The 22,874-nt window shown below is 41.7% G+C and overlaps 1 protein-coding gene across 4 annotated transcripts in view; it reads left to right on the top strand.

The window, feature by feature from the left end:
- Positions 1-22,874, top strand: part of kif26ba (kinesin family member 26Ba) — a 76,886-nt gene that overhangs the window by 6,000 nt on the left and 48,012 nt on the right. For all 4 annotated transcript variants that reach the window (XM_085763956.1, XM_085763949.1, XM_085763942.1 and 1 more), the window contains exon 3: positions 16,175-16,876. In XM_085763956.1, the coding sequence (XP_085620082.1) occupies positions 16,175-16,876 (702 nt within the window). The remainder of the gene's footprint in view (positions 1-16,174; positions 16,877-22,874) is intronic.

The raw sequence follows: 22,874 nt of genomic DNA, 5'->3' as shown, positions 1-22,874 counted from the left end.
TGTAATAACTAAATCCCACAACACCACAGAAGCAGGCCTCCGGTAACCACGGCAGCTGGTGTTGCCACGGCAGCGACATGTGACAGATGTGAGCCGCATACATACCTCCATCAGCGTTAATGGCCTCCTTATAGCTGTGTGCGTGTTGGTGAGAGGCAGAGAGAGGGTGCAAATTTATGAAGTTCACGTGAATAATGGCGCGTGATCCCGTGCACTTGTGGGATTTTGGCAAGAGGTAAGAGAAAATATATTCAGTGTGCAGTCAGTGTGATAGCATGTGCACATACTGTACATGTGAGAGGGAGTGCGAGCGATCATGCCCTCCTGATGCCTTTCAGGTGTGAAAGACATTACCATATAAAGAGGTGGCTTCATCAATAACAGCAAGATGGTGTGGATGGATGGATGTGTGTGTGTGAGGGGAGGAGGGATGCTGATGCAGGCTGAATTGAAGAGCTTCTCACTGGGTTTATGTCAATTTGACTCACCCCAAGTGCACGAACATATGCACCATCTCAGACTCTGGGGCGACTTACAGCACCTTCTTTTTTCCAATTAAATAACGTTATAGGTATTTCTCAGAAACACTAGTGTTAGAATAATACCCAAATCTTAGTAGCATATATTGACTGCCTCCCATTTCTTTTGTAATTTGGGTGTTGCTTTGCATTCTTCCACAGCACAGACATACACAAGCACACACAAGAGAGCATAGCTTTGTTTTAACTATGAAAAAAGTCTGATACAGCCAGGGCAGAAAATTTGACTTGAAAAATGTAAAATGCAAATAATACTGCAAACTGGTCGCACACACCAGACTCAAACGCCACCTGCCAACACAAGAAACCCAAACCAAAGGCCAGACTCAGCTGCAAAAGGCCTTTGCCCACAGACACCAACTCTCATCAGGTCCAGTTAACATGAACAAGAAATGTGGGTTTTGTGAGTTGGTGCAAACACTCGACCCAAGGTTCACAATGCCAGTGGTACAAAGTCGAAATACAAATGTTACAAGAAACAGGTCTTTCCATGCAGACATTTTATATAAACTACCCATTAACTGAGTTTTCTGTATATACATATGAAATGGCCTATATTGGGTTATGACACTTTGGTCAATAAGCTAAAGTAGGGCAAAAGGCCTCATTGATGAAATGGGTCATAAGACTGGGAAAAGCGAACAGATGGGCCTGTATTTATGTGTGGAAATAACATGATGGAGCTGTAAAGATCAGCAGGTGGTTCACTCCATTGAATAACGCGGCCTATTAACAGAATAAAATGTAGTTTTAGTCATCAATATGTAATAAAAATAGAAAAGAAAATGATTTCTGATCATGTGTACCAGCCATTTACTGCCAATGAAATAATGTATAATATCATAAAGCACACTGTGCCTAACAATAAACATAAAAGTGAATTCCACTTTACTTCAGTCATCCATACGGTCTACAGATCTTAACCCAGCGGCGGCCCTTTGGGATGAGGTAGAACCAGCATGAATACGGTGCTTAAAATCCACCAGAAACAAATTTACATCGGCACGGACCCCCATGGACTTCTCCCAGCACTGCATGTTATCTATACCATAATGTACATAATTAAAGAGACATGTGGTCCAACCCAGTGCCAGATGTAGTCAAAGCCAGTGTCTGTGTAGTATTACATTTGTCTTTTCTTTTCCTTTTTCACTATTTTCTTACATGTTTTCCTCCTTCATTCTCTCTTTTTCTCCCATCTTATTGTTGGCATCTTATTCTCTCATCTTACATGCAAAATACCAGGATCATAGAAACACTAACACAACATCTCTCTGCTTCTGTTGCTTTCTGCCACACACATTTTCTGCTAAATTGGGCTCTAGAGAAAGAAAGGAAATGAGGGAAACAAAAAGATTTAAATTTAGAGGAGAAGAGGGAGAATGAGGAACAGTGATAAAAATTAGTAGTTAGAGGAAAGAGAAAAACAGTTTTTTTTTCAATAGTGCTATCATCGTCATTATAGTCAGTGACCCAGAGCGGACACACTTAATTAGACTAACTACCCCTGCCAGTAGACCACTGCAGTCAACACACTGTCTGTGTGTGTAGTCTGTCTAAAAATGAGCCAGAAGAGCCACAAAGGCATTGCCAGTTCCTAAAGGCAGCAGATGATGAATTTAAATTTGCCATTGTACATTAATTAGGACATTTAACACCAAAACACTCGATTAGAGCCAGTAGATGGATGTGTTAGTTTGTGCCACTGCCACTACAAGCTCTATTTTCATTCTTCAACTGCAGTCACTGTTAACTGGTTAGTTTTGTGGGCTTAAAGAATTTAAAAGGACACAATGACCTTTGTTTTCACCCCTTCTTTCTATATATCTATCTTTGTCCTGTCAATAAAGGTAAAAGTAAAATAAAAATAAAAGACACTGAGATGAAAAAAGCAACGGTAGTCCACTTAAAGCAGTGACAAAGAGGAGCCAGTTTTACATTTATAGCACCTCTGCATAGCTCACAGGCTCCAAGACCAAAACAAACATACCCTCCGCTCCTGCATACTGACAACATATTGCAATAACAGGCAAATCACATGCACGAGTGATCACACCCAAACTCGCACTAGCCCGGTGTGTAACAGTGTGTACAGATACCCACATACTGGCATTCTAACGCCAAGGCACACTGCGGATTATAGGAGAAGACACACACATTGCCAAACACACTGGCTTGTGTTTATGTGCATTACCAAGAACACACACTGGATGGTGGTGAAAGTGGCAACAGCACCTGCTGCCATCAGATCTGTAGCTGCCATGGCAACTGCCTCTCCATCACCTCCACAATATAGAAATAAGTAGAGAAGACTGTACAGTAGTTATGCAGTTGTCTCCTGTCTGTCTTCTCCTGCCTGCTTCTATTTTTGTGAGTGATGAAACTAAATCTGACAGTCTGTTATATTGCACACAATCTGTGACCATGAGACGATGGAACATGGCTTTTGCTTCATGAGTTGTGTGTATCTCTCTTTTTCATCGGGCGAACTGTCTGTCTGTCCTTCCATCTATCTATATGTCTGTTTTGGCGTCTGTTTAGTGCAGTTTATTCTCTCCTGTGTTTTCTTCAGAGTTGGAAAAGTTTTTGATCCACTTTTCATTCAGAGCCAAGATAAAAAAGTAAAAAAAACAAAGTCCCAGTGTTCCAGTAGCAGGTGCCAGCTCCGGCACCTTGTGACACTGTGAAGTCTCGCTCGCTGAGCAGTTTATTTGAAGACCTGCTAACCACACTTCTAACATTAGCCAACCTGCTGTCATAAGCTGATATATCACACAGAAGCCTGCACATGCGCTTGCATAAACACACCTCGCATGCACACACACACACACACACACACACACACACACACACACACACACACACACACACACACACACACACACACACACACATTGTTCCAGGCTATCACATATTCAGACATAACACATTTATCTTCAACATCTCACACTAGGAAAAACACTTGACAGGCTGAGGTGTGAGTGACAGGGACGATGATGTCTGTGTGTGTGTGTGTGTGTGTGTGTGTGTGAGAGAGAGAGTGTGTCCATGTGCATGCTCATAATTTTATTTGTGAAAACTTTTCAACTTCCAATGCGCAAAGTGAGGGCTCCTCAACAAAATAGAATAGGACCAAAGGTTTACATTAAAGCGTGTGCTTTTGTGTATGTTGGTGACGTGTGAGGTAACTGATGTATTGAGTCATGAATACAAAAAAAGGGATTATGTCATCATGATACATCAATACAAACGTGAGGGGGATGGATCAATATGTTTTCTTGTTTTCTGTTACTGTAAACACACACACTCTCTCTCTCTCTCTCACACACACACACACACACACACACACACACACAGTCTTTCAGAGTTTCAGTCTCTATCATGACGACCAAAACACTTACGATGGCCTCATGGTCCTTTCAGTTCGAAATGAGGTTTAATGTTTCAGAGGTTGGTGCTTTCGTGTTAGTATTGTAAATACTGCATACGTTACTACTATCTCTGTGTGTGGTTGTCTGTCAGCTAACTGTACTGGAAGCTGAAGAGCAAGATGCGATGAACATAAAGGAGTAGAGGGACAATAGAAAAAAATGTGTGTGGGAAGAAGTGACGTAATTGCCTTTACAAAGGTGCAGTGGCCTTGCACCCTGTGTGTATATGTGTGTGTCTGTGTGTGTGTCTGTGCATACAAGGGACCGACCTTTTAGGGTCAAAATTAGAGCCAGGGCTTTGCCATCAGTTGCTCATGTTTTACATGTAATGTAATGGCATTCCCGTTCTAAATACACATGGGCTGCAAAATGTGTGTGTGCGTGTGCGTGTGCGCGTGCGTGTGTGTGTACATTCCTTGCTTAACTATATAGGTTAAGAGGCTGGTGACTACTGCCAAAGATAGCATTTGGCGTTTTGTGTGTGTCTGTCTGTGTGTGTATGTCTGTGTTTGTGTATTTTAAGAAGGACTGCGAGTCTGTTGTGTCAGAGCATTGTAAAGGGCAGGAGGTGAGAGGAGAACAAGGCTGACATTTAAGCTGTATAGTTTCCAGTGTTGCTTCTTGTGGACTTCAGTAACTGTTTATCAAATCCTGCAGTGTTTCTATAAAGGGTTTCTAAAAATAAAAATAAAAAAGCTTTTGAAAAACCTTGACATCATAGACTACGCTCAGTGTGGTTTAATCTAACATCTGTTTGTGATGAAAGCAATCCACTATACAGTACAGCTTCAGCACTATCCCAACATCACTCCTTAATCAACAAGATGGAGGAAGAGAAAGATTGGAGAGGGAAAGAAACTAAAATAGAGGTTTAAAGGATAATTCACATAGGTTATGTGTTAGAGAGAGAGGGAGAGAGAGAGAGAGCAGAAAGAGAAAAAGAGAGAGAGAATTAAATTGGCTGTTTGCTCCCAGCTCGTGCTTCAGACACAGAGGATAGCCTCTAGCCGTTAAACTTTCCAATTACCCTGGGCAGATGGAGCCTGCGAGGCTCGATTTAGAGGGTTTGAAATGGCTGTTGTTGTTTACTGTTATCTGCTATTGACTGTACAACAGGCTGCGTACACTGTCAGTGAGGGAGTCATACTAAAGCAGACTTCCTCTTGGCATTATCTGACCGATCACTTCTCCTGGATTGATAATGCAAGCCTGTTGTGATGGTTGGTATTTTGCATCCAGGTTTGATACGTAAACACATCTGCTCTCGGTCAATAACAACGCTGCTCTTGAGCAAGACTCTTAAACCTCAGCCGTTCCCTTTGAAGAGCTCAGTTGGCAACAGTAAAACACTGTAGTAGCTTTATCCCATCTATGAATGAGAGGTACTGTGCGAAGACTGGGAATAAGCAAGCACGCTCAGTTGACTTTCATGGATATAGAACTGTTAAAAATGTGTTTTAGTTTTAGAGGCCTGCAGGACGATTCAAGCACACCCTGAGGAGGTTTAAGGTTTATGCTAAAACACATAAAACCTCTGTATGAGCCTGGGGGAAACTTCTAACAAATTGGTTTGATGTTCTGGTCAGTGGGGTTTTCTGAATTCCATGGTCAATTTGATATAGTTCTTGTTTTGTGTCAAAACTCTCCCACGGATAGTCTGTTTTTATTTCCTGTGAGTATTTTGTATGAATAAAAATGCAGATGGAACAAGTGTTCCTATTTTTCTGATGTTTGGGTTTATGTGTCTGTTTGTGTGTGAGAGACACATAGGTGTGTACACATTGTTCACCTGTTTCCTAGTGTGTGCAGTGCACATAAAAGTGTGAGTTATCAGGCAGATCTTTACCTTCAGCTCCACCCCAGTGAGCCTCACTAACCTTGAGATGGAAAGACACTGCAGGGGAGAGGGGGAAAAGAGCAGGAAAACAGGGGTGTAGTAAAGGAGGAGTGAGAGGGCATCAGAGAGTGTGTGTTCAGGTGTGGGATATGGTAAGATGGATTGCCCAACCCAACAGGCAATTTATCACTGTCAAAGAGAGAGAGACTGGGGGGAGAGGGGAGGAAAGAGGGGAGAGAAAAGTACAGGAGACTTGGAGAGGAGGGTGAGTGATATCCTGTAGAGGAGAGAGGATAGGGTGGAGAGCTTGAGGCAAAGGTAAAGGAAAGAAAGTGGGTGGAAGATGAAAAGGGGAGAAACAGCTGTGAGAGAGACCCTCACTGAATCACACTTTACATTATATAGAGTAAGAAACATTATTAGAGCAGGTCAAGATGGAAACCCACCTCTGGAAAGGAGGGAGACAGATCAGAGAAAAGTGTGAGCAGCAGTACTGTATCTTTCCTGTGTGGCTCTTCAAGTGTGTGTGCGGCACTTAAATGCCCTATTATACAGTGGCCACTGAACTGCATAAGATTGTGTTTAATTTTAGCCACTGCACAGTATTTAGTAAAACTATTGAATTAACTTTGTCCAGTTGTTCAATTAGACCCTTACAGACCCATATTATTACTCTCAGGTTGAGAATGACAAGAACAACCAATTTACACATTTTAGACTCATAATAATAACTAACCCATGCATGCATAAAAAAAGAAGTATGTAATTGTCTCCCTGAACATTTTTTGTTCAACCAAACATTATATTTCCACCAGTGTGTTGAAGTTGTAGGAAACACAGCAACGATTCCACTGTATTTTTTACTGTGGGCAGCCACCTACACCCCCTTCAAATATCCCATGTGAAAAGAGGCATTTACATAGACTACTTCCTGCTTAAATTAACTGGCAACGGAGTCGAGATTCTCATCTAAATTCAGGTGCCAGACAAGAAGCTAATTGGCAGCTAGCAAACACACTGAGGCAGATTATTTTCACATATAGCTGTGCTAGCAAATACCTCATTTACAGTGCAGCTCTGATGCAGATGGGCTCATTTCAAAACAAACAGCTGAGTTTATATGCAGGTCATTTACAGTCAAGTACCCACCATGGATAGCCAGATAATTTAAAAACAGGCACCAGCAAGTAACTTTCACATAAAAAGACCAGGCAGTAATTTAAAATAACTATTTCATCTACAGCTGGGCACTGATGTAGATGGCCAGCTAATAAAAATCAGGCTCTCCTCCTGCTAATCCAGTTACATTACATTACATCGGTGTATATGACACATATCGTATGCACAGTTTACACACATTCACCGGCAGACACGACCTCTTGAATATACAGTACATGAAGGAAAAAATATATCCACAGGTTTGCATGAGAGGATGACTGATCTGATCTGTTTCTACATCTGTTTCCAGTTTTTTGTACCCTCTTTGATTGGGTTTAACATCCCACTACACACATACCCACAGGTCAAGCAACGCTATTTTCGTACATTATGCGCACATGTGTGTTTGGCGAGGAAAATACAACTTTGTGGAGAAGAATCCCTCGATCAGCGCATTGCCCCAAGTCAATCCAGCGAACATTCAGACAGCCAATTAATCATAGTTGCTAATCCCAGACAGTGGCTGCATGAATGTAGTCTTTGACGGGCTGAAGTACGTCATCAACATGGTCTTAGGGAGTTCTTCAAAGGCTGCCCGAGGACGTTCATGCTGACCCTGCTTCATGAGAGCAACTAACCCACAACCATTCAAAGAAGTAACATTTCAAAGGGGACTAAAATCTCTGTAGACCAATGCATCAAGCGTGTAAAGCCACTGTCTCGTTCCTCTATGACAGTAAGGACAACCCTCTACAAGTGGAGAGTCTGTCCTTTCAGTACAAGGACAAATGATAGTGATGTCAAGGAAGCACATAAGTACATAGTCACTGCACATATACTTAATTTACACTTATTAAAAGGCAGATAAGTGTTTCATATTATGTATATCTGATTTAAAAAAAAACATAAGTCAATCATCCAGAGCCTTTAGAGAGGGAGAGAGAGAATATAAACATATCAATCAGTATGTGAGATACATGTGTATATGTATTTTAATATTCTGCGAACTGCTTCGGCAACAACATGTTGTTGTTCATGCCAACAAGGCTTTTGGTATTTGAATTTGAGTATCAGCATGTGATTAATTTGAGCTATAGTGCTGGTGCGAGATCTTCACGGAGAGATAATTTTGAGTGTGTGTGAAAAACATCACATGGATGTTATCACATCTGACACCTGTATTATTGCTGATAGTATGAGGCCTCACCAGCATGCTCAGCAACAAACTGTTCACACACACACACACACACACACACACACACACACACACGCACACTGCATAAACATCCACATACAAATATGTACACACAAATATCCTCCAGTCTCCAGCGAGAAAGAAAGCGGCAAGCAATTTACATCCCCTATAGCTAGTTAGTTGCGTATGCTAATTAATTTCACATTGCTATGGCAACACAAAAACTCTAATGCGTTTTTCTTTGTTATTAATATAAGGTGTCAACATCACAAGGCGGTGTGTGCATGTGTGCAGACAAATGCGAGTGTCTATCCATCTAAATGTTTGCATAAGTGACTTTATGCATGTGTGCAAGCATGTGTACGCGTGTGTGTGTGTAATAGGTTACAGTTGTGTCCTAACCAATTTCACTCCTACATCCATTACTGGATCATATGAAGGAATGACCAATTAAAAAGGTGATTAAAGGAGAAATACTTCAGAGAGGGAGACGCAGGGAGAGGAGAGGGGGAGGGTGCAGGTAATAAATGAGACTGAGACAGAGGGAGAGGGAGAGAGAGAGAGAGAGAGAGAGAGAGAGAGGAAACCGACTGGGTTCCTTAAGTTATTTTGTCACCAAGGGGAAACAGAATGAAAAAATTCAAGGGAGCAGGAGGATTGTTTTCCTCAGTGTTGAGACTTGCTCTCATGTGCTTTTAAAAAACAGTTTCTTCTTTGGGTTATTTCTGTGGCATGCTGTACCCTACACTACACTAATATCCTCTCAGTTAGCTACGTATGACTCACAAGCACACAGGAAATCTGGTGTTGTTTACCTGTGTGGACAAATAGGTTTCGTATTCATCATTTGTATCATTTGATCTGGCTATGCTGCATCAGGAGTGTGTGTGTGTGATCGATTCATGCCACCTTTGTGAGCACAGTGTTTCTTCTACATGCATTCACGTGGTTCATTAATATGCACAGTGAAACATAACCACTGCTACTTGTGCCGGCTATACCGGCTCAGGCTAGAATGAAACAAATGCACACACATGCACACATCGTAATGGATTTTACAACCGAGGCTCAGGGCTGTGATGAAGCTTTAATCAAGATTTTAGGGACAGTTTTTTGTTTGGTTGTTTGAATTATTGTTATTCTTCAGGTTGCTCGAGATCATTTGCAGTGGTTCCTAACTCTAACTCCTTTACATATGGTGAGGATCAGGGATTTATTACCTTATTTTGCATTTTACCGTTATCAGCAAATGCTGTTTGATTTTTTTCCCCCTGTATGTATACTAGTTTTTTTTGTTGTTGTTGTTTTTTTACCTTCCCCCCTCATGCATAAGAAATAGCTGTGGTGCTTGTAGGCAGGTGGTGGCTAATCAATATAATCTAATCTGAGTTTAAAGTCACCACAGTGAACTTCAATTAAGTGTGCTGCATTTATATAGAACTCATTATTAACACTGATATACATTTGTTTAAAGGATAGTTTTTATTTCTATTTCTATTCTATTGTGCTTCATCTGTAGTATAGAGTCTCTGCTTGACCTGAGTCCATTGGCTGATGTGAATGCTGGGTTGCTGAATATGTCCGCAGGTGATGACAGTTTCACTGAAAGAGTGCAGCTTTTACAGCTCTATTAGCTCAATAACATCTTTTACTCTTATAAACAAGGTGCTGCTTCACATTTACTGTTGGTTTTACACCAGATGTCTCAAGTTCAAAGACTTAAAAATGGTACCGGCAGGTTGTCAGATGAAAGCCTGTGCAAAGCTTTTGTCACAGGTGGAATTTTAACTAGTCGTCTCCAGGTGTGCGTTTTCTTGTCTCAAGCTGACAGAATCACACTTGGCCCTGAATATTACAGACTCGCATTGCACAAACACCACCTTGTATGTCCTGAGAGTGAGAGACAAACACCAAAGGGGAGAGACTGAGAGTGACAGACACGGTGTGTTTTGGAGAGATAGTGAGAGAGAGACCTGTGCTTGACCTCTGTCAGTGTAACATTTGTCCTACATGTGGTGCACACATCCATGTGTTTGGTGTGTGTGCATGTGTGTGTGTGATGTCATTTATAACCCCTGTGTTATTGACCTTGCTCCTGCACAGACTCTCAATCATTCACATGCACACACACATAGATAGACACACTATCATTCTCCATCATGGACGTGATCATGGGGCAACACACTTGAAATTTATTGTATTTTTCTCACACTCTCCATCCTGCTCTGTCTTTTCACTGCTCTCCATTTTTCGTGTGTGTATGTATGTGTGTGGCGCCATGGCAGGTGCAAGAGATTGACTGGGTTTGTTCTGCATGAGTTCAGTGATCTCAGACCTGCTGAGAAATGCCAGGGTGTGTGTCTAAATATATATATCATGGAGTGTATACAGGAGCTGGGGGAGGAGGAATGAATGAGGAGGAGAGAGATGTGAGGAGGTAAATGAGTGTGAGGACGGGGGGAGGAGGTTTACCTTCCTTGGTCACTCATCTGGAACTGATTACACACACACACATACACACGCACGCGCACACACACTTGCCAATAAACCAGCGTCATTCTGGCTATAACCGGCTAAGAACGTTTTCCTTTACTCTTTTCCTTTCTTCTTTTTTTACTGAAGAATTACACCTTCGCTGTCACTCTCTTTACTTTCTCTCGTCTTCTTTTCCCTTATTTTTGACTGTCTTGTCATGAACTGGTGCTAAATATAGTCACAGTGAAAACAAGAGGTTTGAAAAGGAGAAGGATGATAATGAAGGTGGGTTCAATCACATAGGTCAGTGTCAAAATGCCTTGTCTTATTCTGAATCAGTGGTGGACAGTGTGTGTGTGTGTGTGTGTGTATGAAAGGAATGTTTGTTGTTATGTTTGACAGCCTATTTCCCTGAATCCTTTACCTCCACTGCACACACACACACAAACACATATGCACACACACACAAACACACAGTAAGGACCAAAGAGCTGTCTTTTCTTATCAAATCTCAGTAATGGCATCCTTCTGTGTCTAGTCTACAGACGCATACACACACGGTCATTTCCTATACAGACTGGCTGTCAGCACACCGAGAGTCACTGAGGTCACTGTTACGTTAGCTTGGATGCCATCTCTGTCTCTCTGCTTTCTCTCTCTTCCTATCACTCGGTTCATCCTTGCAGTGTGGGGCCGGGGCTGTGTTTGTCTGCCCTTCTAGGAGGGAATGAATCACAAGCACACACACACATGTAGACTATCTGTGGTGCTGAGACTGATTGAGTCACTCACAGAATACTGATGAACTCAGAGGTGAGGAGATGCTGCAAGAGACAGTTTGATGAAATGAGGAAAAAAGGGAGGAGACCCGCAAATGGTTCGCGATGTGACATTCTTATCTAACCACGATCTTGTTTAATGGTGTAATTATACTAACATTTCTAATTTAAATCTGATAATGTGTAACTGCAAGCAAAATAAAATTGCTTGCAGTAATTTCCTCATCAAATTTACTACTTATTGTTTAGCCTGGACTGGACTCTCGTCTGGCAACATGATACTGCACTAATGAGTGTGTGTGTGTGTGTGTGTGTGTGTGTGTGTGTGTGTGTGTGTGTGTGTGTGTGTGTGTGTGTGTGTGTGTGTGTGTGTGTGTGTGTGTGTGTGTGTGTGTGTGTGTGTGTGTGTGTGTGTGTCTGTGTGAGAGAGAGGGAGGAGAGAGAGACAGAGAGTGACTGGGGAACTATAAACAAACTCAAATTTAGTAGAAAGATGAGGTGGAAATAACAAAAAGGAAACATTTGTGGGAAGAAAAATACAGAAATAGGGTCAAAGATGTGTGTGTGTGTGTTTCAGTCTCAGTCTCTTTCTTGGATCGTCTTTCTCTCTCAGGTTTCTCTTGTTTTGCAGTTGGGCAGCTTGGCTGCTCCCCAAATCTCAGCTAATTTGGAACAACAGTGTCCTCATCTCAAGGACTGTACACCGTGTCCATGTTACCGGTGTGTGCTTGAGTATGTGTGACAGGGAGATAGAGAGGGGTCATAAGGAGCCAGGAGAGATTACATTTTCCCCTTTGCACCGATTTCTGGCAATTGCCTGACTTTTCTTTTTTTTTTCTTTTTTTTTTTTTTAAAGTATATTTTTTGGGCATTTATGCCTTTATAGATAGTACAGTTGAGACAGACAGGAAACGGGGAGGCAGAGAAAGGGGGGATGACATGCAGCAAATGGCACCCGACGCGGGACTCGAACCGGGGCCGACCGCAGCGAGGACTGTGCCTCTATACATGGGGCGCCCGCTCTAACCACTACGCCACGCGACGCCCCAATTGCCTGTCTTTTCTAATTCTTTCCAAACAGGAAAAGAAAGCCTCATATGTGGCATTAACAGGGGATTGCCTGGTTTATCGGTATCAACTACAAATTATAACACAGGAACTGGCATGAACACTCAGTAAAGTGAGGGCTGTTGCAAATTACTGTAGCAAGAGGATGAGATTATTATTGATAAGAGAAGAAGAGAGACTCTTTCTTGGGAGACTATTTTAGTCACACATGGAGAACTTTACAACATGCTGCAAAAAGAGCAGTGAAAACTTTTTTTTTTGTTTGACCTTGGTTGCTGTTATTGCTGTTCCTTCCCTAAGCTGCTATTCAGAGTTTTTTCATGTGAAAAAAAAAGCCAAAAAAAGCAGAAAATGCGTTACAACCCTGTAGCCAAGTAGAACCATTGAACATACAGTGAGAAACTGAATACATGCATTCATAAATTATGAGTTGCATGAAATATCTGCTCCCACCTCCGCTTTCTATCTCCTCTGATGCGTGGTACTCTGCAAACATGTTTTTTTTGTGTGTGTGAGTGAATGTGAAAGAGAGAGAGAGAGAGAGAGAGAGAGAGAGAGAGAGAGTAGTCTGGAGTGTGCATGTATGTGGTGTCTCATGTCAGGAATATGTGTGTTTGCCTGAGTGTGTGCATATAAGTTTAAGAACCGTGTTCTATTCATTATTCTGTTTAGTTTGCCCGAGTAACAAGGTAGTCTTTATCCATGAGCACACACACACACACACACACACACACACACACTCACACACACACACACACACACACACACACACACCGGCCTCGTGCTCGCCAAGGTTTGAGCATTTGCGATGTATGCATTTGTGTGTGTGTGTGTATGTGTGTGTGTGTGTTTGTGCATATGCTTGTATCTTGTGGTCTTGTGGTTTGTTGACATAGCCTAGGAGGCAGCTCTCAGACTGAGTGGTTGCATTTTACTATTAGATGAAATGTTGCTTTGTGTGCACACGTTCTTGTGCGCACACTTCCACACACACAGATGGTTTATTGATCGAGGAAAGGTAACAGACTCGTTACTGATAGAGGCTTATTTGTGACTGGCAGACAGTATGTTACATTCAGCCTCCCGTGCTAACAGGATCTTATTCCATTATTAGTATATGGGCCACCAAAGAGGCTGACCACACACATGTTTGTTTTTATAGCTCTAAAGCTGTTTTGTTCATATGGAACTGGTCAAAAATAAAAACAGTTAATATAAAAGTTCATGAAAATAGGTAATTGGATGTATTTATAGTGTGTCTGCAGAAGAAGAGCTGCCTGTGGGTATACTCTATGTCACATGCTTCTGTCTACCTGTCAGTCACTTGTTGTTTACCCACATGCCGCAGTTTATTCTCTGCTGTCTGCCGGTCATCTGTCTGCCTATCTTAATGTCTGATTGTCTAAATCTGCTGAGAGATAACCTCCGTCCATCACGTACCTATTGATTGAACACACATACACACACACACACACACACACACACACAAACAAACTCTGCATCTCCACAATTCATGTATTGATTAAACTTCACTTAACAAAGAGTGCGTACCCATCATTGTGATTAATACTGTACATGAACTGCCTCTTCTCTCAGTCGGATGATGTACTGAGATATTCAAATAAAAGTCCCTGTCAAACTCCTGAGACAGATGTGTTTGACATCAGATCAACATGTGTCATAAGTAATTAGATTGTTTTTTTCTGCTACTGTTGCCATACTACATCATTCGTTGCATGTGAAACTGCAATGGGAAAATCAATCAGACGGGAAAATGTCTTGGGTTATTTAAATAGCTACAAATGTAGAATCTTTACTAGGATAATGCTTCATGTACCAACCTATAGTATTTCATGAGAAGACGATGAAAGTAATTGCTCTGTTTTCGAAAATGGAATAGTGTTTGACAATAGCGGTACAGTAATTCAAAAGAAAGCAGCTCCAGAGAAAAGATGACAAATCGTCAGTGGAGATTAATGTATACAATATAACACACATTGCAGAAACATGTCACTACTCATTCCTCTGTTTCTGTCTTTACCATCTAACCCCAGTTAAAATAGCTGGAGATACAGTTTTCATATTAGGACACACTCAGTCGGTTGTAACCATCACTTGTGCAGAAAAGAGGGCGAGGGCTGACACAGATACCTGGCTTCAGTGTAGCAGAAGAGGTGGGCTGGTTGAAAGCAGGAGGGTAATTACAGCTATCATGTGCGCTGGCACCACCTACCACAGATGTTTTGTTGAATTACAGAGCTCCTAAGCAGGCATACACCCGCTGATAATACACCAACACTACACCTACTCTTAAAGCCGACAATTAGCTTGCGACGTCACATTCAATCTCTTTAATCCCACCATTGGTCTCAAGGGCCCAGAGTAAAGCCAGACTTTTATATGAGGAAAAACAAATTCAATTTAATGACCCTTTGTGAGACAAAGTACTTAATGCTTTGTGGGAAAAAATGAAAAAATATTTCCACTGGAGTCAAATAAGATTTAGACACAGATCTGTATCTGGATGTGTGCGTGTGTTTTGCTTGTTACCTTTGATATTTAGACCAGAGAGTCATGGCAGGAGATTTGAAGTGGCTTTGCTCTGTGCAAGTGGCTCCAATTAGTCTGGGGGGAAAAACCACATGCACACCCACACACACTTACAGTAATACATACCTGCTCATGCACATACATTCATGCACGTAGGAGCAGATTCAAACAAATTGGACAAATAACCTGATTTCCACGCACAAGGAAGCACACTATAACACACATGCACACACATACACAAAAGAGGGACAATACATCTGTTTGGATCGTTTAACCAAATTGATGCAGGAGATAAAATTTGCAGTTTGTGCCATGCTTTTTATCTCACATCCTGTCTTGTTTACCATCTTAAATACTAATCATTTAAATGGGAACGATGGGAATCTCCAAGTCTGGCAGTGTTGTACTCACCGAAAAAAGGTTGAACAGGAAATGTTTGTGAACAACAATGCACCAGAAATAGAAATGTTGACACTTTTAAACTTTAGCCACTCTTCTACTACTACTACTACCACCACTAAATGTTCCTGCACTTTGTTCAATACTTTTTGTTTTGTTTTTCTTTTAACTAATGTGTCCCGTTGTCTGTACTAAACTTCCAAAATGTGTTCAAGTGGGTAGACTATTAACATGCAGTGTCCAATACTTGTGGAAATATTACACTGCCTTCGTCAGTCCGAATAGAGTCACATTAAAAGTATGATAATTATAGTACGTTTGGTACCAATGCTGCTAAAGAAATGCAAGTGCCATCACATTTTCATATACCTTTAATATTTTTTAACTCCTTATTGCAACATGAATGAACAAGAGGTAGTTGGTCAGCTTGGAAAAGAAGGGGGAGGAGAAGAGCAAGTAGAAGGTCATATGTTCTCATTCCTGCATTAGACGACTGTCCAAGCCACACTTTTACCCTTTGGACCTTTGTGTGTGTGTGAGTGTGTGTGTTCATTTTCATCCTCCCTCAGGCTACACGGCTATGTTTCTTGGATTTTCTATAAATATTCATAGTCATGACTTGTTAAACATGTCTATCATTTCCTCCTCTCCTCTCCTCTCCTCTCCTCTCCTCTCCTGCTTTATTTTGTCCTCATTCATTCAGATACCAGGCTAAACGTCATTCTTTCTTTCTCTCCTTCCAGGATCCCTCCTTCTCCCTCCTCCTCCATGATAAGCTTCAGGTGCCTAACAGTTCCCGGAGGGCGTGGAACGAGCGTGACAGTCGCTGTGATGTCTGTGCCACTCACCTCACTCAGCTCAAACAGGAAGCTGTGCGCATGGTCCTCACTCTGGACCAGTGGGATTTGTCTCCCACTTCTTCTCCCCCTTCTTTGATTGGACGATATGGATCTCAAGGACCTCCGGGTCCACTGGGAGCATCTGGCGCACCAGGAGGTCCTGGATCTCGGGACTGGTCTCCTCCTTTTCTCCCGTCATCGTCCTCCTCAGCTGCTGCTGCCGCCTCACCGTCACCAAGCCCCAGCCAGACCCCAACACCGAGCCCCAGTCATGGACCATCCAACCCCAGCCACGGGAGTCCGTCGGTGGGGCAAATGTCTAGCTCTACTCCCGCAAACCCACAACCTCAAGGCGCAGGGCACAGACTGGGGTCAAAGCCCAGCTCCCTGGGGCTTGGAGGGGCGGTGGACAGACGGAGTGGGTCCCCCAGTTCAGGAAAAGCAGCGAGTTCCCAGCAACAACCGGCTACTGGAGTAAGCAGCACCAGCAATAACAGTGGTAACAGCAGTAATAACGGGAGTGGAGCGGTCCTGAGCACAGCAGCTCTGCAGGCCCATCAGCACATGAACCGAACTAATGGAGGAGTGACACTCTATCCATACCAGGTAAGCAATGTGCATTAATGTTCGTGTACAAGTGTGTTTGCCTGACATTTACACAGAAAAATCTTTATAGCTACTTCTCCCATGGGGACAGAGCAAATATTACCAGAATATTGAATATATTAATTCTGCCTTACACATTTTTTTTCCAAGTGGTAACAAGCTACCAGCATGCAGATGAATTCATCTCTTAATATGCGTCAAGACAGGAACATTTTCATTTTCAGCTTGTAGGTGCACCTACCTACTGTAGTGTGACCTTGTTAGCTATCATCCACTGACTGTACCTGACATCTGAGATAATGTGTTCAGCCCTCTCCTGTCCTCTCCTCAGCTTGTTCAAAGTCAGACCAGGCTTTATTGTATCAGCCCCAGGCAAAGAGTGTGCCTGTATGTGTCCAAGTGCACATGTCTATGTGTTCCTCGGAAGATAAGAAGGGAGAGACACAAGGTCATAAATGTACTTTCAAACCCTTAATATTGCCTTCATTTGTGCACAATTCTCCTTCAGTGAATCATAAATCTGACTTAACAGATGTCAGACAAATTTCTAAAGTCAGTGTGACATACACGCTCTCAAAATTCATTCACATACCAAGATATGTGAGTTAGAGGTCTTCCATGCGTACTCTGCAGACAGGAACTGCTGACATACTTATAATGATGCCAATGTTATAATGAATGAAATTCTCTATAGCTATAGAGCATTTTCTTCATGGGAACATTATACCTTCAGTTTACCATTGCAGGAGCTGTAGTTTCAAAATCTAGAGCATGACTACCACCCATATCAAAAGAAGACAGAATATAAATATAACTGCAAGCAGTGGTGCGTGGGGTCAAGCAGCCCAGAAGGCCAGACTTGTCATGGAAACATGATGTAACGTCAAGGGAGTTGTTGTAAGCACTCACAGTAAGTTTCTATCGAATAACAATAGGCTGACATACTGTATGACTCCTGTGGCACCTTTGCCACCAATTTAGATTTGTTTGTTATGGTTGAACGCTTTTGCCAATCAAAAATCGTTTAACTTTTGTAAGTCTTGGTCTGAAGGTAATCTGTGTGTTAACAATGGTAAAGTTTAGACTAAGGTTATTCAAGGATCAGCAAAATTAGATAAATTGATCAAACTGAAAATGGCAGTTCCATCACTCACATGACAAGTTGCCATGTCCAAAACACACCTACCCTATTTATTTCAGTGCCTCCTACAGGCCACTGGATGCCAATGATTTTGGCCTCAAAATGTATCTCAGTTTGGTCTGGATATGCACAGGCTGATATATGACCTCACTTCCTGTGTTGCAGCTCAGCTCCCATCTTTTGATGAATGCAAAGAAAGATAGAGGATTCATTTTTGCAACTAACTGGAAATACTGGCTTTTAATTGCTTACACATATCGAAAACAGCAGGGGGACTTTGTGAAGTTTATTTTACACCCCACCCCACAAAAAAAAATCTCTGTGAGGACACAATAATCAAATTCTTGGAATCGATAACCAGCTCTCATCGAGAGGGAAGCAAAAAATAACTAATTAAACATGGCAGGACATCAAGCAGCTAGTTAGCATGAGGCAAACTATAAAAAAGTGACTCAAATGGAAAACGGAGATAAAAGAAGAGGATTTAGGAGGAGCGAGGAAGACAGGGAGTGTGAGTAGACAAGAGAGGAGGCTGGTAGGAGGCAGAAAATGCCTTAGGTGGCGAGTGGTCTAGAGGTGTATGGAGAGAGGAGAGCTGAGACTCCAGGGGAGATCCAGAGGGGTAGGAGTGAGCGTGTGTGTGTGTGTGTGTGTGTGTGTGTGAGCATGTACTACTACAGATGTAATAATTCATACAGTGATAATTAGGACTCTGGGGACTCTATGTCACACACCCCCAGTACCCCTTCACTCTTTCACTCTCATTCTCTCTCACACACACACTCACACTCACACACATTTACACATTTCTACTTATTCCTTGTGCTTGTTTCTTTTCCTTCTTCCCCATTATTTCTGTCTTTTTCACGTGATGCCTTCATATTCATGTCCTCTCCTATGCTGCTGTTCGCCCATCTCTGTGTATTTTTATTCAATCCATGACTCAAATCAGATACAGAGATATATAGTAGATTGAAATTAGACTCTTGAATTGTTTCGTTATCTTGTTCTACTAGTCAGAAATAAATGAGGCCGTCATGTATTTTGGCCTGTCTTTGTGGAAATTACAGTCAATGAGTTCAAATCTGAAGGAGGTTTTCTCTTTTCTCAGCTCTCCTGTATTTGAGTTAGTACCTGTGTGGGGAGGTGTAAAATGTTAGTGAGCCTGAGTGTTTGTGCTGTGACTTTGACAGTAATGGTGTTTCAGCAGGAAAGGAGAAACAGAGCATGATAATAAATCACCCTTGTTTGGACACACCCCTGGGAAAGAGAGAGAGAGAGAAGGAGGAGGAGGAGTGAGGAGAGAGATGCTCAAAAAATGAGAATGGAAAGAAATAGAGAGAGATAAGACTGAAAGATACAGAGATGTAGAGAGACCGGGTGAAGAGAAGGTGAAAGAGGTGTTTAGAATAAAAACAGATTATTTTATTATAGGGGCCAGATCTGGCACTTCAATTTCTTTGGACCATATTTCCTCTGTATCTGGAGACATTCCTGTGATGTGTTTCTTTTTTTTTTTGCTGTCAGTTGGATTTTGTTGGAGATCTGCTTTATTGCTGAACAGCACAAATCATAAAAGATGGCTGTAGATGCATCAGTGGGGCTTTCAGATGGTCTTACAATGGCTGATGATTGAATGCAAGCCAAATGAGAAATCTCATCCAACATGTTCACACTCTTCGGCAAAGTGACAGAGAAAACAAACACAGGTGGACTGACAGCAGGGAAAGTATGAGGGTTGAAAGTCGACAAGCTGTAGAAGAAATGAATGAGCTTCATAGGAATGTGTGCTGCTCTTCAGAAACATGATCAAGAGCCGCAATGGTATGGTCTTCTTCAATTTAGCAGTTTCTAATGATTAAAATCACCATTAAAGTCACCTTTCAAGCTAGCATAAGAAGACACGGAGAGCTGAAAGAGCAGGGGCGCAGAGGGAGACCGCGAAAGGAAGCAACCTTTCTACCAGTGGAGCTGACATTAAAATCCTGCTGGGTCAGCAGTTGTGACAAAGAGGTGACAAACCAAAGGTCCAGGCGGCAAAACTAATGGGAGAGGTCAGACGGCAATGTGCTCAGTGATGTATGGTTCTTTAAATTGCTCCAAGAGACAAGGCAGAAACTGCAGTGTCAACTGTTCACGGTTACCTTTTAAATGGAATAAACTGTAAGAAAATAGTCCATATTTGTGTTCACTGAGATTTACATTTGGGCTTTTTATGTTGGTGGAGTGGAGAGGATGGGTCTCTCTCTCTCTCTCTCTTTGGCACGAGAAAACAAAAGTAACATTGTCTCTTTGCCCTAGCTCTGTCCTTCAAGCAGCTAATTGAAAACAGGTTTATACAGTATGGTGTGTTCTTCTCTGTGTGTGTGTGCACTTTCAACAATGGTTAGATAAGCTTTCCAAATTTACCGTGTATGTTTTTGTTATTGAATGTCTTGCAGAGAGAAACAGGATATGTGATACGACACACCACTTCCTATCATATGTAAACTGATAAATGCTGCTAGTCTTGGCTAGATATCCTTTATGGTCAGGAATCGGGTCAGTGGCGGCTCAAAGGTTAAGGAAACTTGTGTCCTGAGGGTCGTGAGTTCAGTCGCTGGACTAGCTGAATATATTTTGGTGGGGAAAGAGAAAGGGTTGTGCTTGTCCTACCCTCATTACAGTAACACCACGGTAGTATCCCCGAGCAAGACCCTTAACTACCAACATAAAATAAGGGAATGATAAGAGTATAGATGTCTTTTAGAGCATCTGTTGTCGCCTTAGTGTCAGAAAGCATGTCACTTGTAATCCATAAAGTAATCTGTACTCCAAAGTTGAAGATGTTCCAATTATTTTTTTTCCTGTCATCTTATTTCTTTTAATTTCTGGAGCCTTGAAGATGTTTCAGGTTTGATAATACAACTTTATATAGTACAATATGAAGCTTATTCAATCCCCTACCCTCTGGCTTTCTCCACTGACTGGACTGGAAATGAAATCTGATCTGATCCTCATCTAAGTCACAAGTGTAGACAAACACCTTGTCTCTAAGCTAGTATCACACAAACTATCATAATCTGTTGTGTCTGTATTGAACAAATCCATCAAACATGCACAGTGCTGGTGGAAAAAGTAAATGAAGCCTTTGGATTTAATAACAGGTTCAGCATCCACTGGCACTAATAATAGCAAACAAGCTCTTCCAGTAGCTACCTGCACATCAGACCTGCACAATGTTCAGGATTCATTTTGGACTATTATTGTTTATAGACGTGTTTCAGCTCAGCCAAGAAAAATACAATGATTTGTATTTTATTAGTTGAAAAATTGTATTTTGCACTGTAACTTGAACACATCAGAATATCAGGAAAGACTAATTTAAACTCTCTCTTTGGCTCTTCCAAACAGTTCATTTATTTTTTCTTGCCATCAAATACAAACAGTCAGTTCCCTGGAGTCTAAATTCAAAAAGCAGGATCATACATTTTCATTCGATTTTCATGTCTAACACACATGCACACACTAGCTTTCTGCCCCCCCCCCAGACACACTCTGTCCCCCATAGGCTCTCTCTCTTTCTATAGTCTCCAATGTGAAATGAATTAACAGCCAGTTCCATTTATTCACTGTTTTTTGTGTCACTCCCCCACTTTCCTCCTGAGAGGGCAGCCTCTTGCCCTTCCTCTCCACACTGCTGCAGTGAGCATTTACCTAGATTGTTTTACAGATTATGCCTATCCCCCTGATAAAAGCAGGCCGGACCACACACATACGTGGACATACATGTGCACCATTTCTGTTTTTTGCCCTCCTCATGCAACCCTGGAACTTCGGCCAACAAATTCAACATTTGTTTCCTGTAACATATGGTTGGAAACTAAAGGATGTATAAAATAAAAATAAATCTAAGAGAGACAAATGAGGAAGGTGGTTGCTGGGGAAATGGCTTTTGTGTTATAATGAAGATGAATGAACAAGTTATTCCTTTTTCTGAGAGCAGTTGTGTTTTTCTTTTACTTCGTATATTGGTGAAAATCTGATATCACATTTATCAAAGTCCCACAATAACAGGTACAATCTCAGAACCAGCTGTTGAAAACACAGTCTGATGCTGTGTTTTTATTGGTTTGCTGTTATTACTTTCAATACATTTCACTGCTGTTTTATCCTCTGTACTCACAGTTTGTCTTGTTATTCTCTATATCAATTTCTCTTCTGTTGTGATGGCCTAATGTCCCCATAGGCATCATTACATTTTCAACCAGTGTCATTCAGTTAATGCAGTAAAACGTAGGGATAGCAACCCAGCCTTTATGTCTTCAGCAAAAGTCTGAATGGAGAAAATGTGACAATGGATAGGAGCAAATGCGATCCATCTATTTTCTGAGTGAATAGTACAGTTGCAGACAGCTCTAACACAAGCTGGTGTAATGCATGAGGCATGGTTACTCATCAGCACAATGCTGTTCCAGACTCATTTTGACGTATTACGACATTGTAAAAGCTAATTTTACTGTACATATGTATTCATTTTGTAGCTACAATCACTGTGCAGATAGATATATGGATGGTAATGTTGGTCAGTCCTGGTAATATATTAGACCTATACCTGTACCCTCACTCCCTGCCACATATTCTTCAGCCACCTCCAGTTTTCAGCTCACATAATAACCCTCTGTGGTGCATTTCTTCTATTCTGTCCGAGTAGTTTTCCTTTTCCCATTCATGAGGATAAATGAGTAACCAGTGCAAGTGCACAGGTATTCCATGTAGCTGCTGAACCTTTATTCTATACGTTCACAACTCCTTTAATAATGCAGCAGGAGCAGGCCAAGTCTGAGCATTTGAAATGGGTGTAAATGCACAGAGGAG

The sequence above is a fragment of the Trachurus japonicus genome, chromosome 3 (genome assembly GCF_045865225.1).
Source record: "Trachurus japonicus isolate A0001 chromosome 3, Traja_1.0".
NCBI lineage: Eukaryota > Metazoa > Chordata > Actinopteri > Carangiformes > Carangidae > Trachurus > Trachurus japonicus.
This window is presented reverse-complemented; position numbering and strand designations above follow the sequence as displayed.